This window comes from Canis aureus, chromosome 12 (assembly GCF_053574225.1).
Source record: "Canis aureus isolate CA01 chromosome 12, VMU_Caureus_v.1.0, whole genome shotgun sequence".
NCBI classification, from domain to species: Eukaryota; Metazoa; Chordata; class Mammalia; order Carnivora; family Canidae; genus Canis; species Canis aureus.
In genome coordinates this window covers 46,696,805-46,710,758 of record NC_135622.1, presented here as the reverse complement: position 1 = coordinate 46,710,758, position 13,954 = coordinate 46,696,805, and the positions used below count along the sequence as shown (strand labels likewise).

At 35.3% G+C, this 13,954-nt stretch overlaps 1 protein-coding gene across 2 annotated transcripts in view; it reads right to left on the bottom strand.

Moving 5' to 3' along the window:
* Window positions 1–13,954, bottom strand: part of ATAD2B (ATPase family AAA domain containing 2B) — a 156,985-nt gene that overhangs the window by 37,381 nt on the left and 105,650 nt on the right. For both annotated transcript variants that reach the window (XM_077843971.1, XM_077843970.1), the window contains exon 19: window positions 9,950–10,135. In XM_077843971.1, coding sequence (XP_077700097.1) covers window positions 9,950–10,135 — 186 coding nt within the window. The remainder of the gene's footprint in view (window positions 1–9,949; window positions 10,136–13,954) is intronic.

The following is a 13,954-nucleotide window of genomic DNA, read 5'->3' as shown; positions in this document are numbered from 1 at the left end:
ATCAATGAAAAGTAGTATTCAAAATTGGGATTCAGAACTATTCACCTCAACACAAAGCCAAATCCTTTAAGAGTCTATAAAATTTCACCTTGTGTCCTTCCATTACCTTTTTTGTAGACTATTTTCATATAAAATTCCCCCAAACCTTTGATCTATGCTTCACTGATCCTTCTTCCAAAGTTCTCACAAGCAAATTTACAACTGAACACCCATTGTGTGCTAAATATAATGCCAAACACTGACATTACAAACTTGAAGAAAATATGATTACTTTCCCCTATCAAGGATCTTAGAAGTTTCACAAGAAAGCATTATGGTACCACACCAAAAATGTAATACTGGTGGAGAAACACAAGAGACTCTGCAAGAGGTAGAGGTGAAGAGGCATTGGACAAGATATAGCAGAAACAGCTATTATTAACTGGGTCTTGAAAAATAAATAGAATGCAATACACTGGAAGTACCAGGATTTTGTTCAAGAGTAGCAAAACAAGATTAAATAATCTGAGTTTTAAATATTCTTCCTTCTCATCATTTTTCAACATTTGTGTTCAACTCTGTGAATACAAAAGCATACCAAAAGTAAGTCTGTAATAATCCCCTGATACTCCTGCCAGGTTATTATTAACAGCTTAGAATCTATCACTTTATAAGGAGGCTACATTTTACTTTAAATTTACTCCTAGCTTTATCTTCTGACATTCCTAGCCTCAAATTTTATGCTGCAACTAGACAAGCCTCTATACTCCCTGAAATCATACTCTTTCACACTGGTTCACAGTGGTCTCTGTCTGTGCTATCCATTCCTTTGTAACTCTGTTTTTAACTCTACTCAAGCCAGTGCTTTCTGGGTGATGCTTTCTCTGAATTTCCCAGATATACTCAGGCATACCGTCTAATACTCCTCATTAAACTTTAAGTTCAATGATTTTAGTAAATTCAGTTGTGCCACCATCACAAGTCAGTTTTAAAACATTTCCATTACCTCCAAAAAGCTCCCTCATGTCCATCTGTTGTCAATTCCTACTCATGCTCACATTCTCTGCCCAACAACCGCTGATTTACTGTCTCCAAAGATTTGCTCATTCTAGAAATTGTGTATCTTGTAGCCTTTTTGTCTAGCTTCTCTCACTTAGTATCATATATTGAGGCTCATCCACATTGTAGAATGTATCAGTAGCTCATTCCATTTAATGCTGAACAGTATTTTACTGTGTGTATATACAATGTTTGGTTTCACCAATCACCAGTGAATGAATATTGGACTGTTTCCAATATTATGAGTAATGGTAGGAGGAACATTTGTGTTCAAGTCTTTGTGTGAACATATTTCTCTTGTGTAATTACATAGAAGTGGAAATGCAGAGTCATATAATTTTATGACTAACATCTTTAGAACTGCCAATTTTTCCAAAATCGGCTATACCCTCTTACAATTCCACCAGCAATATATAAGGCAGTTTCTCTACATCCTGTACCAACACTCAATATTGTCTAGCGGTTGTGCAGTCACTCCTGAATGACTAATGATATTAAGAATCCTCCGGTTTTGTTAGCCCAGAGGAATATACACTCTTTGGTGAAATGTCTATTTAAATCTTAACTTGTGGTCTTTTTTAACTTAATTGTGGTAAAATAGTCACAACATAAAATTTGCTGTTTTTATCATTTTTAATTGTACAGGCTGTAGCATTAAGTATATTCACATTATTATGCAACCATCACTACCATCTAACTCCAGAACTTTTTCATCCTCCCCAAGTAAAATCCTGTATTCAGTAAATACTGTCTCCCTATACTCTCCCCTTTCCCCAGCTCCTGGCAATCACCATTCTACTTTCTATCTCTGTGAATCTACTATTCTAGGAACTTTTCCAAAGAAGAATCAGTTTGTCCTTTTATGACTGTCCTATTTCACTTAGCATAGTGTTTTCAAGGTTTATCTATGTTGTAGCATGTGTTAAAATGTCCTTCCTTCTTAAAGCTAAATAATGTTATACTGTATATATATATATGCCACATTTTCTTTTTTTTTTTTTTTTAATTTTTATTTATTTATGATAGTCACATAGAGAGAAAGAGAGGCAGAGACACAGGCAGAGAGAAGCAGGCTCCATGCACCGGGAGCCCGACGTGGGAATCGATCCCGGGTCTCCAGGATCGCGCCCTGGGCCAAAGGCAGGCGCCAAACCGCTGCGCCACCCAGGGATCCCTATGCCACATTTTCTTTATCTGTTGATGGACATTTGTGTGTTTCCACCTTTTGGCTATTGTGAATAATGCTATAAACATGGGTATACAAACATCTATCTGAATCTCTGACTTCACTTCTTTGGACTATACACCCAGAAGCAGAATTGCTGGATCATACACAGTAATTCTGTTTAATTTTTTTAAGGAATCACTGTACCATTTATTTTCAATAAGGATGTACAATTTTATATTCCCACTAGCAACACACAAGGGCTCCAATTTCTTCATGTCCTAAACAACACTAGTTATTTTCTGTTTTTATGATAATAGCCATCCTAATGTGTATGAACTGACATCTCATTGTGGTTTTAAATTTGCATGTCCCTTATGATTAGTGATGTTCAGCATCTTTTCATGTGCTATCGGCCATTTGAGTATCTCCTTTAGGGGAAGTCTGGTTGGTTGGGTTTATTTGTTTTTGAATTGTAGAGCTCTTTATACACCTGGATATCAACCCCTTATCAGATATATGATGTGCAGATATTTTCTGCCTTTCTGTGGGTTGCTTTTTTTACTCTGTTAATAGTGCCCTTTTATGCAAGAAGTTAATTTTGATGAAATCACTTTACCAATTTTTTCTCTGTTGCCTGTACTTGTGGTGCCATAGCCAAGAAATCATTACTAAATCCTCGGCCATAAAGCTTTCTACTATGTTTTTTTTCTAAGGGCTTTATAGTTTTAAGTCTTCTGTTTAGTTCTTTGATCGACTTTGAGTTACTTTTTGCATATGGTATAATGGTCTAATTCACATCCTTTGTATGTGGATATCCAATTTTCCCAGCACCATTTGTTGAAATGACTATACTTTCCCCCATGAATGTCTTCACACTTTTGTTGAAAATCATTTATTGTAGTCTTGTGTTGAAAGAGGGGGTCGTTCTGTTTTAAGTAATCTCTACACCCAACACGGGGCTTGAATTCATGACCCCAAGATCAAGAGTTGCATTCTCTTAGTGACTGAGCCAGCCACGCACACTGAAAAAGTTCTTAATACATTCTGGATTTCAGTCTTATCAAGATACGCAATTTGATGTATTTGAAATATTTTTTCCCAGTACGGCTTGTTTTCTCATTTTCTTAATGGTATCACTTAAAAAGTTTTGAATTTTGATAAAGTTAACTTTATCAATTTTTCTTTTATAGATCATATTTTTATATATTATACTATCACAACATTTGTCATACTATATTATTTCTTCAGGATTCTCTTCCTTCTAAACAATAGATAGATAGATAGATAGATAGATAGATAGATAGATAGGCAGGCAGACAGACAGATAGACTGATTGATTTATTTGGTGGGGGGGGGAGAGCAGAGGGAGAGGGAAAGAGAATCTCAAGCAGACTCTGCACTAAGTGCAGAGCCTGACATGGGATCATGACCTGAGCCAAAATCAAGAGTCAGACGCCTAACCAACTGGTTCACCCAGGTGCCCTACTCTAAACTTTAAATTATTAGAGAATAGTGTTTATCTTTGGATTTTTCACCTATTTAATTCATTCATTCAACAAAGATTTACTAGAAATAGGTACGTGTACATACGTATCTATCTGTGAGTATTCCATGTGTGTGTACACATAAGACCAAGTAAGGCAACTAAGCATTGTGAATGAAAGTGTGAAGAAAACAGACATTTGATCTATCTTACACAAGCTCACTTATGAGAACACCGCATTGCACACAACAGGTACACAACAAATTTTTGATGAATAAACAATGGTTTTTAACTTGATAAATACAAAACTCTTATTTCCCTGACAACTTATCAGCCTAAGCATCACAATATTCAGAAATTGTCTCTCCGTAGTCTTAGAGAGTATAGTGCATTGTAAGTGCATGACCTTTGTAATCAGACAAACCTGGGTCCAAAATTTTACTCTGTCATACTAGCGTGAGACCCTAGGCAAGTTACTTCACCCCTGTTGGTTTCTATTTCTTTATCCATCAAATGGGAAAACCATAGTAATACTTTTTCTTACAAAGCAGTTAAAAAACTTGTGTTAGATAATACATATATAACTGGCCTCTACAATGCCTAGCACATAGTTCCATAAGTGACAGCAATTCTTTCATTACCAATTTCTTTTGTTTTACCTCATTTATTAAAAGTTAGAGTTGTCAGTCCCCCGTTTTAAAAGTAGAGTTCATGTAATCGCTATAATGGGGGAAATTAATGGTTTAAGGTTCACGATCTCAAAGATAAAAGTAATGGAAAATTAGGTCAGAAATGAACCTAAGATGGCTTTCATGAATAAAATTTACTTTCCTCAAAACAAAATAGGTAAATAATCCATTAAGTAAAAATAAAAAATAACATTTTACCTAAACACACTAATAATTCATGCTCATTTACTAGAAATAGTTAACTGTGATTTTAAAAGAATTGCAATGACTGCATTCCTTAAAAATTTTAAGAATCATACAATTGTTTTACAACAAAAAAATCAATATTAAGATATTTCTCTTGTATGTTATTATTCATCTGAGTTTTCAATGCCTCTAGTTGATTTTTCTACTTAAGTTATTGATTTTTAACTCCCAGTTCCAAAGATAAACCGAGAGACACAAAAATACACGAAATCTTGAACTGACAAAATGTGGTTTGTAATCTTTACCTGCCTAAGTGTATTTGAGGAGATATTTCTTTAAAATTCATTTCCAAGGGTGCCTGGGTAGCTCAGCTGGTTAGGTAAGCATCTGCCTTCAGCTCAGGTCATCATGATCCCAGGGTCCTGGGAACAAGCCCATGTCAGGCTCTCTGCTCAGCAGGGAGTCTGCTTTTCCCCTCTCACTCTCCCTTTCTCTCAAATAAATAAATAAAAATTTTTAAAAAAAATTCATTTCTAGGGATGCCTGGATAGTTCAGTTAAGCATCTGACTCTTGATTTGGGCTCAAGTCATGATCTCAGGGTTGTGGGACTGAACCCCAGGTGGGGCTCCACTCTGGGTGTAGAGCCTACTTAGGATTCTTTTTTTATTTTTTATAAGATTTTATTTATTTATTTATGAAAGACACAGAGAGAGAAATAGAGACACAGGCAGAGGGAGAAGCAGGCTCCATGCAGGGAGCCCGATGCGGGACCCGATCCTGGGACTCCAGGATCACACCCTAGGCATGAAGGCAGGTGCTAAACCACTGAGCCACCCAGGGAACCCCCCTTCTTAGGATTCTATCTCTCCTTCTGCCCCTCTGCCCTCCCTCCCTAAAATAAATAATTTAGTCCCACTAAATAAATTAAATTAAAAATAAAATAAAATCCATTTCCAATTATATCATCTTGAGTCTGCCCAGTGCACCTTAGTATCAAAATACATATTGTGAGTCTCTTCAGAAAGTTAAATGCAATTCTTTCTAACCAAAGTTTGTTTTCCTTCCTGCAAATATTTCTATTTTTGCTCTGCTTCCTTGTTTAAAAGTCCCTTTCCTATGCTCAAAACTCAAGTCTTTTTTCTAATTCTCCTGAAGAGAAATAATTTGCAATTGACATGTATCTATCTCAACTAAAGTTCTCCAACTATTCTCAGAGTCTACAGGCCCACAAAAGTAAACTGATAAGAAGAAAGAAAAAAAAGAAAAGAAAAGAAGAGAAGAGAAGAGAAAAGAAAAAGAAAAAGAAAAAGAAAAAGAAAAAGAAAAAGAAAAAGAAAAAGAAAAAAGAAAAAAGAAAAAGAAAAAGAAAAAGAAAAAGAAAAAGAAAAAGAAAAAGAAAAAGAAAAGAAAAAGAAGAAGAAAGAAAGAAATGAGGCTGAGCAGGAATTAAAGCCAATATGGTGATTCAGTGGTAAATCCCTATTTTTTATGTAACAAATATTTATTTATTTTTTAAAGATTTTATTTATTTATTCATGAGAGACACAGAGAGAGAGAGAGAGAGAGAGAGAGAGAGAGAGGGGCAGAGACACAGACAAAGAGAAGCAGGCTCCATGCAGGAAGCCTGATGTGGGACTCGATCCGGGGACTCCAGGATCACACCCTGGGCCAAAGGCAGGCGCCAAACCGCTGAGCCACCCAGGGATCCCCCGTAACAAATATTTATTAAGCAATTCCAATGTGTCAAGAAATAGAAGGTTAAGGGTCAGTAGGACAGTACCCTCCTCTCAGAGAGCATGTGGTCTATTCTAGAGGTTCTCAAATGTTTTGGTCTCAGGATCTTATTAAACTCTTAAAAACCATGGAGGAACCCAAAAGAGCTTCAGTTTATATGGGTTACAACTGTCAGTAATTACATATTAAAATAAAAACTAAGAGCACTCCAAATTATGTATTCATTTAAAATCTATTAGAAAAAAATTAAATGGGGACGCCTGGGTGGTTCAGCGGTTGAGTGTCTGCCTTTGGCTCAGGGCGTGATTCCGGAGTCCTGGGTCGAGTCCCACATGGGGCTCTCTGCATGGAACCTGCTTCTCCTCCCTCTTCCTATGTCTCTGCCTCTCTCTGTGTGTCTCTCATGAATAAATAAACAAAATCTTCAAAAAAAAATTAAATAAAACCTATTACATATTAACATTAAAAATACATGCTGAAAAATATATCCTTTTGAGAATTAATTTTCCCAAAATATAAAATACATAAAATAAAATTTACAAGAAAAGTGGCATTGTTTTACATTTCTTCAAATCTCTTTAATATGCTGGCTTACTGGGCACCTGGGTGGCTCCGCGGTTAAGCATCTGCCTTCGGCTCAGGGCATAATCCCAAGGTCCGGGATCAAGTCCCACAACCAGCTCCCTACATGGAGCCTGCTTCTCCCTCTGCCTGTGTCTCTGCCTCTCTTTCTCTATGTGTGTGTCTCTCATTAATAAATAAATAAAATCTTAAAAAAACAAAAAAAACAAAAAAAAACGCTGGCTTATTGAGACAACCAGATCCTCATTTCTGCTTCTACATTCAATCTGTTGTAATATGTTGTTTTGACTGAAGTACATGAAGAAAACCCATATTCAAGCAGATATACAGTTAGGAAAAAAAAGGAATGTGACATCTCCCCTGAAAGTCTTGTGGGGTTCACAGAAGTCCTTGAACCACATTTGGAAAACAGCTCATCTAGAACAATGATTCCTGTTTTTTTTTTAATCTAACACCTCATCAGTAAAAAAATTTGAAAATATCCTTTCTAGTGTATTTAAATACACTATTCTATTAATATTATTTCTATTATAAAACTTATATATACAGTTTATACAGAATATAATATATTCTATTATAAAACTTATATATATAGATCAGGCACTTTGCTAGCCTACAGTTACTTAGTCTGCAACTCTCTATGCTTTTCATTTATTCACCAAATATTTATCAATTTGTGCTATTATTCCCTACCATCTCTTAAACAAAGCAAGCATTCTAAAAGCAAAGCTGAAATTTAAATGAATGGCTTGGGGACAGAGAATTTCCAAAGAACAGTAAATATAAAACATATTGTGTAATGAGTAGTTTAAGAGAATTCTCTTAGGGAAGCCTGGGTGGCTCAGCGGTTGAGCCTCTGCCTTTAGCTCAGGGCGTGATCCCAGGTCCGGGAACCGAGTTGCGAGTTGCACATTGAGCTCCCTCCTGTGAGGAGCCTGCTTCTCCCTCTATGTCCTGCCTCTCTCTCTGTGTGTCTCTCATGAATAAGTAAATAAAATCTTTATGAAAGAGAGAGAGAGAGAGAATTCTCTTAATCTTCTCCCCCACTAATGTGGATATCCATGATAGTTTTGGTAGCTACTTGGTTAATAATAATAACTGGTTAATATGGGCAAAGAATACAGAAAACAAATGGGGGGAAGTTGAAATTTCAGGATTCAATGCTAGTTAATCTCTAATACTTTAGCTACTAATTAAGGTTACTGATAAACAATGAATAAATTGAATCCATTACAAAGTATGACAATATAGCGACACTGAAAGTATGGTCTAACCTTAGCTTTAAAAAACTAAACCAACAGGGGCCTCTGGATGGCTCAGTCTGTTAAGTGTCTGACTCTTGATTTCAGCTCAGGTTTTGCTTTCAGGGTCGTGAATTCAAGCCTTGTATTGGGCTTCACACCAACTTTAAAAACAAAAACAAAACACTAAACAATAAAATCATATATGTAAATAAACAACAGGAGTAGGCGAAATTGCTGGGGCTTGTTGTTGTTGTTAAAGATTTTATTTATTTATTCATGAGAGACACACAGAGAGAGAGAAAGAGAGAGAGAGAGAGAGACAGAGAGAGAGAGAGAGAGAGAGGCAGAGACACAGGTAGAGGGAGAGGCAGGCTCCATGCAGGGAGCCCAATGTGAGACTTGATTCCGGGACTCTGGAATCACACCCTGAGCCAAAGGCAGATACTCAACCACTGACCCCCCCAGGCATCCCTAAAATTGCTGTTATCAAGATGAGTTCATAAGACTTTTATTTACAAATTTTTCAAACAATATCAGGAAAACATCAGGTAACAATATATTCCTAAGTAGAACCCTCAATTACCCCCAAATTTTCTTTATCTCTTATAAAATTATAATAAAACTATTTGAGCGTGAAGATCTAATTTTTTAAAGTGGCTCCTAGGTTTGTCCAGGTCCAATCCATTTAAATCAATTTCAAGTACATTCCTACTTCATAATACCAAACATTTTATAGCTCTGCGGTTTCCAACATAAATTCACATATACTATCTCACACCAAGAAGCCTATCTGTTATTATCCACATTTTATAGATGAGACAACTGAGACTATTCTAGGTTCAAATATTTATCCAAAATCAAAAGACTAGTAAGTCAGTACAACTTGTTTTTTCCTGACTCTTACTACATATAGTATTCCGCTAAACTTTATTGGCCTCTATGATAAAACAACTTTGTGATTAATAGTCTTAATTAAGAATACTGGATTCTGAATAACCAAAAACGAATTATTCTACATATAGTTTACTTACAAATCAATAAGTGTACAAATCAACCTTAACAAGATATCTAACAAGTGCTAAACAAAAGAACTCAGTAAATAGGTACCTTAATCATAAAATTCTACATTATTATGGTTTACATTATAGCATTTAAAACATGCAAAATCTCTTAAATAAACTATGTTGCCTGGCCAAAATACTTCTAAGCATTTCTAAAGGTGGTCATATCAAGACCTAGTAAGCTTAGGGGATTAGAAGCACAACTTTTTTAAAAATCAATTTTGTTCACATGAGTTGACTGTTTTTTTTTCTGAAGCAAATGTTACTTTACCTTTGATTCTAATATGTTAAATATGAGGGCTTTGAACTAAAAAGTATCAGATTTGAAAAACATGCACAGCAGTAATAACAAATTAACAATGATAATACCAAAGAAAGAACTGAAAGGTTAAATCCCAACAAATAATCTACCAGACAGCAAGAATAAGAAAGCTAATTGTAATGGAACTATATGATACAGCTTAGGCCTTCATAGTATGTATCATACCGCACATATGCTGGAATTCTGGCCTAAATGTCAATTATCTCAATCTTCGCAGCAACAGTGACAAATATATCACTAGTATGCCAAAAAAGAAATTGAAACTTAAATCATTTACTAACTTGCTTAAGTCATAGGGCTAATAAGTAATGTAATCAAGGCATGAATCTAAACAGCATTTATTTTGCTAAAGAAGTTAAATTTATTAAATAAATTAAAATGTGTCCAATTTATAAGATCAATGATTTGAAACAATAAGGTAAATATTTAATCATTTCTTACCTCTTCAGGCAGTTCACTGTACATGGTTTCAGAGGTAGACAATAAAAATATAGGTGAGAATGATGGTATATCTTGCAGCAATGTCAGAAAAGTTGCTCTCACAGTTTCACTGACAGCTTCCCACCAATCACCAATGTGAGGCATGTAAACAATACTAGGTACTGTTCTTCGAGCTTCACGAAAAATCTAATTAAGGAAAGAACTGGCATTAAAAATTCAAATGGATATTCTCAACTTTACTCAGTAACCCCCAAATACATGAAATGTGTCAGGCCTGTTACTGTAATTATTCTCAGCTCAGATATTCAAGCTGTTCAAAATATGATGTACTAGCCCCACATAGTAACTTCTATCTACCCTTGCCCCTCAAAAAAAAAAAAAAAAAAAAAGAGGAAGAAGAAGAAGGGGTATTTTTTTTTGCCATTTTGTTATTCCTATTCAGTACTTAGTATAAAGGAATCAAATTGCTCTACTTATCTATCATGTAAAGATAATAAAGCAAAACACCACTATAAAATATTTTGCAAATAAAGAGGTAAACATGCACCTATATATCACCCATGTCAAAATGGTATCAGTAAAGCACAAAAAAGAGAAGACATAGTTTCCATGTTTGTGCACATTCCCTAAAATCACTAAATATATGAATTAAATAAACACTTTCACCACAATGTACCACCTTAGGGCTTAAAATGAACTACCTACTGAACCACTTGTTTACTTCCTATTACCTTAATTCAATCCTCCATAAAATAGTCACAAAATACCCTCACATTGCTAAAGAGCAATAAATTAATTAGCAAAAAGCTCTGAGATACTCCCATTGTCAGAAAATACAAACTAAAGTTTCCTTGGGTGTTAAAAAGAGTCCTAAGGGCAGCCCAGGTGGCTCAGCGGTTCAGCACCTGCCTTCAGCCCAGGGCATGATCCTGGAGACCTGGGATTGAGTCCCATGTTGGGCTCCCTGCATGGAGCTTGCTTCTCCCTCTGCCTGTGTCTCTGCCTCTCTCTCTGTGTCTCTCTCTCGTGAATAAATAAATAAAATCTTTAAAAAAAAAAAAGAGTCATAACCATAGCTTAAGTTGCACTCTGCCAACATATGCCAGTAAGGACCAGGTTGGCTATTAGTAAGCTGCCAAGCAGAACTACTGCCCTTTACATATATGTCAACAACAGCTCAATACCCCGTGTCAACAATTCTTGTGAGTTAATATGGCATCTCCTCAATACTTTTGTGAGAGAATAAATGTAAAAATCTTTCCTCAATTTAATTTCAGAATTCTATTTCTGAAATTCTCTACTAGGGATCCCTGGGTGGCGCAGCGGTTTGGCGCCTGCCTTTGGCCCAGGGCGCGATCCTGGAGACCCGGGATCGAATCCCACATCGGGCATCCCGGTGCATGGAGCCTGCTTATCCCTCTGCCTATGTCTCTGCCTCTCTCTCTCTCTATCATAAATAAGTGAAAATTGAAAAAAAAAAAAAAAAAAAAACTAATGAAATTCTCTACTACTTTCACATTTCAATTAACCTGTGTAATGTGCAAGATAGAGAAATAACAATCTAATATTTCAAATGATTAGGATTATCAGAAATGTTCCTAATAATCAAAATGATTATTTTTCTTTAATGAGTAAGTCTACCACTTGCATGAATTTTTCAAATGCTACATTTTATAAAGCTTAAACATTCTGTGTAAAATAAAATGTACTGCCAATTTAATAAACCAGATGGAAGATGCTCAAATAAAATTTTCCCCAAAATTGGAAATGTAGATGTTATGATCACTCACATCAAAAGTAATATTTGCTCCTTCCCTTCCTTTAATATTTGCATATCCACCAATCCAGAACAGTTGTACAGTACAACTCCAGGACTCTCAAATTTTGACCTTTTCTGCAAACACGCACCCTCTTATCCTGGATCTTGAAAATCCAAGGATTATTGTTTTCCAAAGTTCTTGTAGAAGATTCATAAGAGAAAAACAAGCATAAATATTGGCAAAAGGAAGGAACCACACAGGAGCACAAAGGCAAGTGAGGCATTTAATTCCCCCTCCCCGAAAAAAATTTGTTACATGCCACCCAAATGAGGGATGGTATGTGGAAGACAGTAACCAATGCCTTTTGTCTTTCCAACTCCCATTCTGTGCTGGTAAAACCAGGGACAGTCAGCAGGGAAAGAAGTGTGCTTACATGAAAAAGACTAATGGGCTATATGGTTTACTGAGAAACCTCACAAAACTAACCACCTAATTCAGCCATGCAAGTTACCACATGCCCAAGAAGAGATAAGAAAACATGCCTTTAAAAAACATAAAATGTAGCCTTTCATTCTAGTACTTGTAGGTTAGGTTTTCTAGAAATGTGTGTAGAGAACATCCAGCTGCTAATAAGTACCAAAGAGTAAGGGCAAAGCAACAGAAAGTTAAGTGATAAACAAAAACTTTACAGAGTCAGAAGTTAAATAATGCAGTACTATAGGAGTTTTAAACTTATTTGCGAGGCTGAAATGGAAATAAAAGCATCACCAACTCTAAGAGAGTTGAGGGGGGTTTTCTATTTTTTTCCTTTTCATCCAATTCTCCTCCAATCAACAAATTGAACATGACCTCCTATTGAACTACTATTTCTAAAGACTTTAAGAAAATATCTCTATCAGTAGAATTTTCAAAAATTATATTTGAAAACCTAAAGGGGGGAAAAATCAGAAGGAAAAAAGCCTAAGACAAATACAGGAAAATAAAAAGGCTTAGGCTTTCTGGTCCATGAATGTACATCAATCACCTGATTTTACAATTAACCTAACTACATGCGATATCAATACCCAGGGGCTATTTTCAAAATTATTCTCCTAAGCCTTTACAGGAAAAACATTCCTAATTTCTAGAAAAATTTAGAAGCACTAATAAAACAAGTGTTATTTTTAATTCCTTACCCCATGTGATCTCAGAATATTTAAACTTTCATATTTTCTTTATATAGCCAAGCTGTTCTAGTTCTCCAGTTTTTATAATGAAAATTCAAAAAGATAGTCTAAAAACAATATTTAAAAATTCAGGTAAAAATTCAATCTTATTGTGATTCTTCTATAATGTAAAAACAGCTCTTCAGCAGTTTGCTGGTAACTTTTAAAGTTGTGGGACAAGATACACTCTGTGAAATCAATTAAACAGATTCAGAGTAGAAAAATAAAGCCTAGTTTTAGTGAAGCGGCACTGTCTTGGGAACAAGTGATGCCATTTGATAACTAGAAAAATACTCACCTATAGGGTGTCTTGGATTGGTGGATGTGCAAGGTGTAGTAGAAAACAGAAAAACTGTTATAGAGAAAAAAAGACAGTAGGCCAAATTACTGAACCAACCGTTCCAAAATACCTCTGACATGACCAGCACTCTTGCACAAATAAAATGAACAAACACCAGTGTATGTGAACTGTTCATTTTGATTCTGTAAACAATATATTTTATTTCCTTCTGGCCTCTTCTTGCGCCAGACATCATGGTCCCTTATGTAACTTGTTTTAAAGTTTATATAAAAAAAAAATCACAAACTACTTCCTCTGAATATTAAAGATATGAAAGAAAAATCAGGCCATTAAAGTTAAAAGTATCCATATAAGGAAGCATTAATTATGGAAACTGCATCTCTATTTATAAGAGTTATTATCATCTCAAAAGCTAAACTTTCAAGTCAGTATTTTAGCCAGCAAATTAAAGTGTGTAGTGCATGAAGGTTTACTATATTGTAAAAATTAAGACTATAGAGCCCATAACAAGCCATTTTCTTTAGAAAATGGAAACTAGAGCAATTTTAAACACAAATGTGTATGAAGTAGAAAGCTCTAAGCTTGTATAGCTTTCATTTTCTCAAAAGGGGCCATATAAGACAGAAGGAAACGACTTTTTGTCATCAATAAAGCTCTAGAATTTGTCTTGCTTTTGTTAGAGTATTATGAATGTGCTACAATTACTAAACATAAGTTAAAAATCTCAGGGACTAAAATA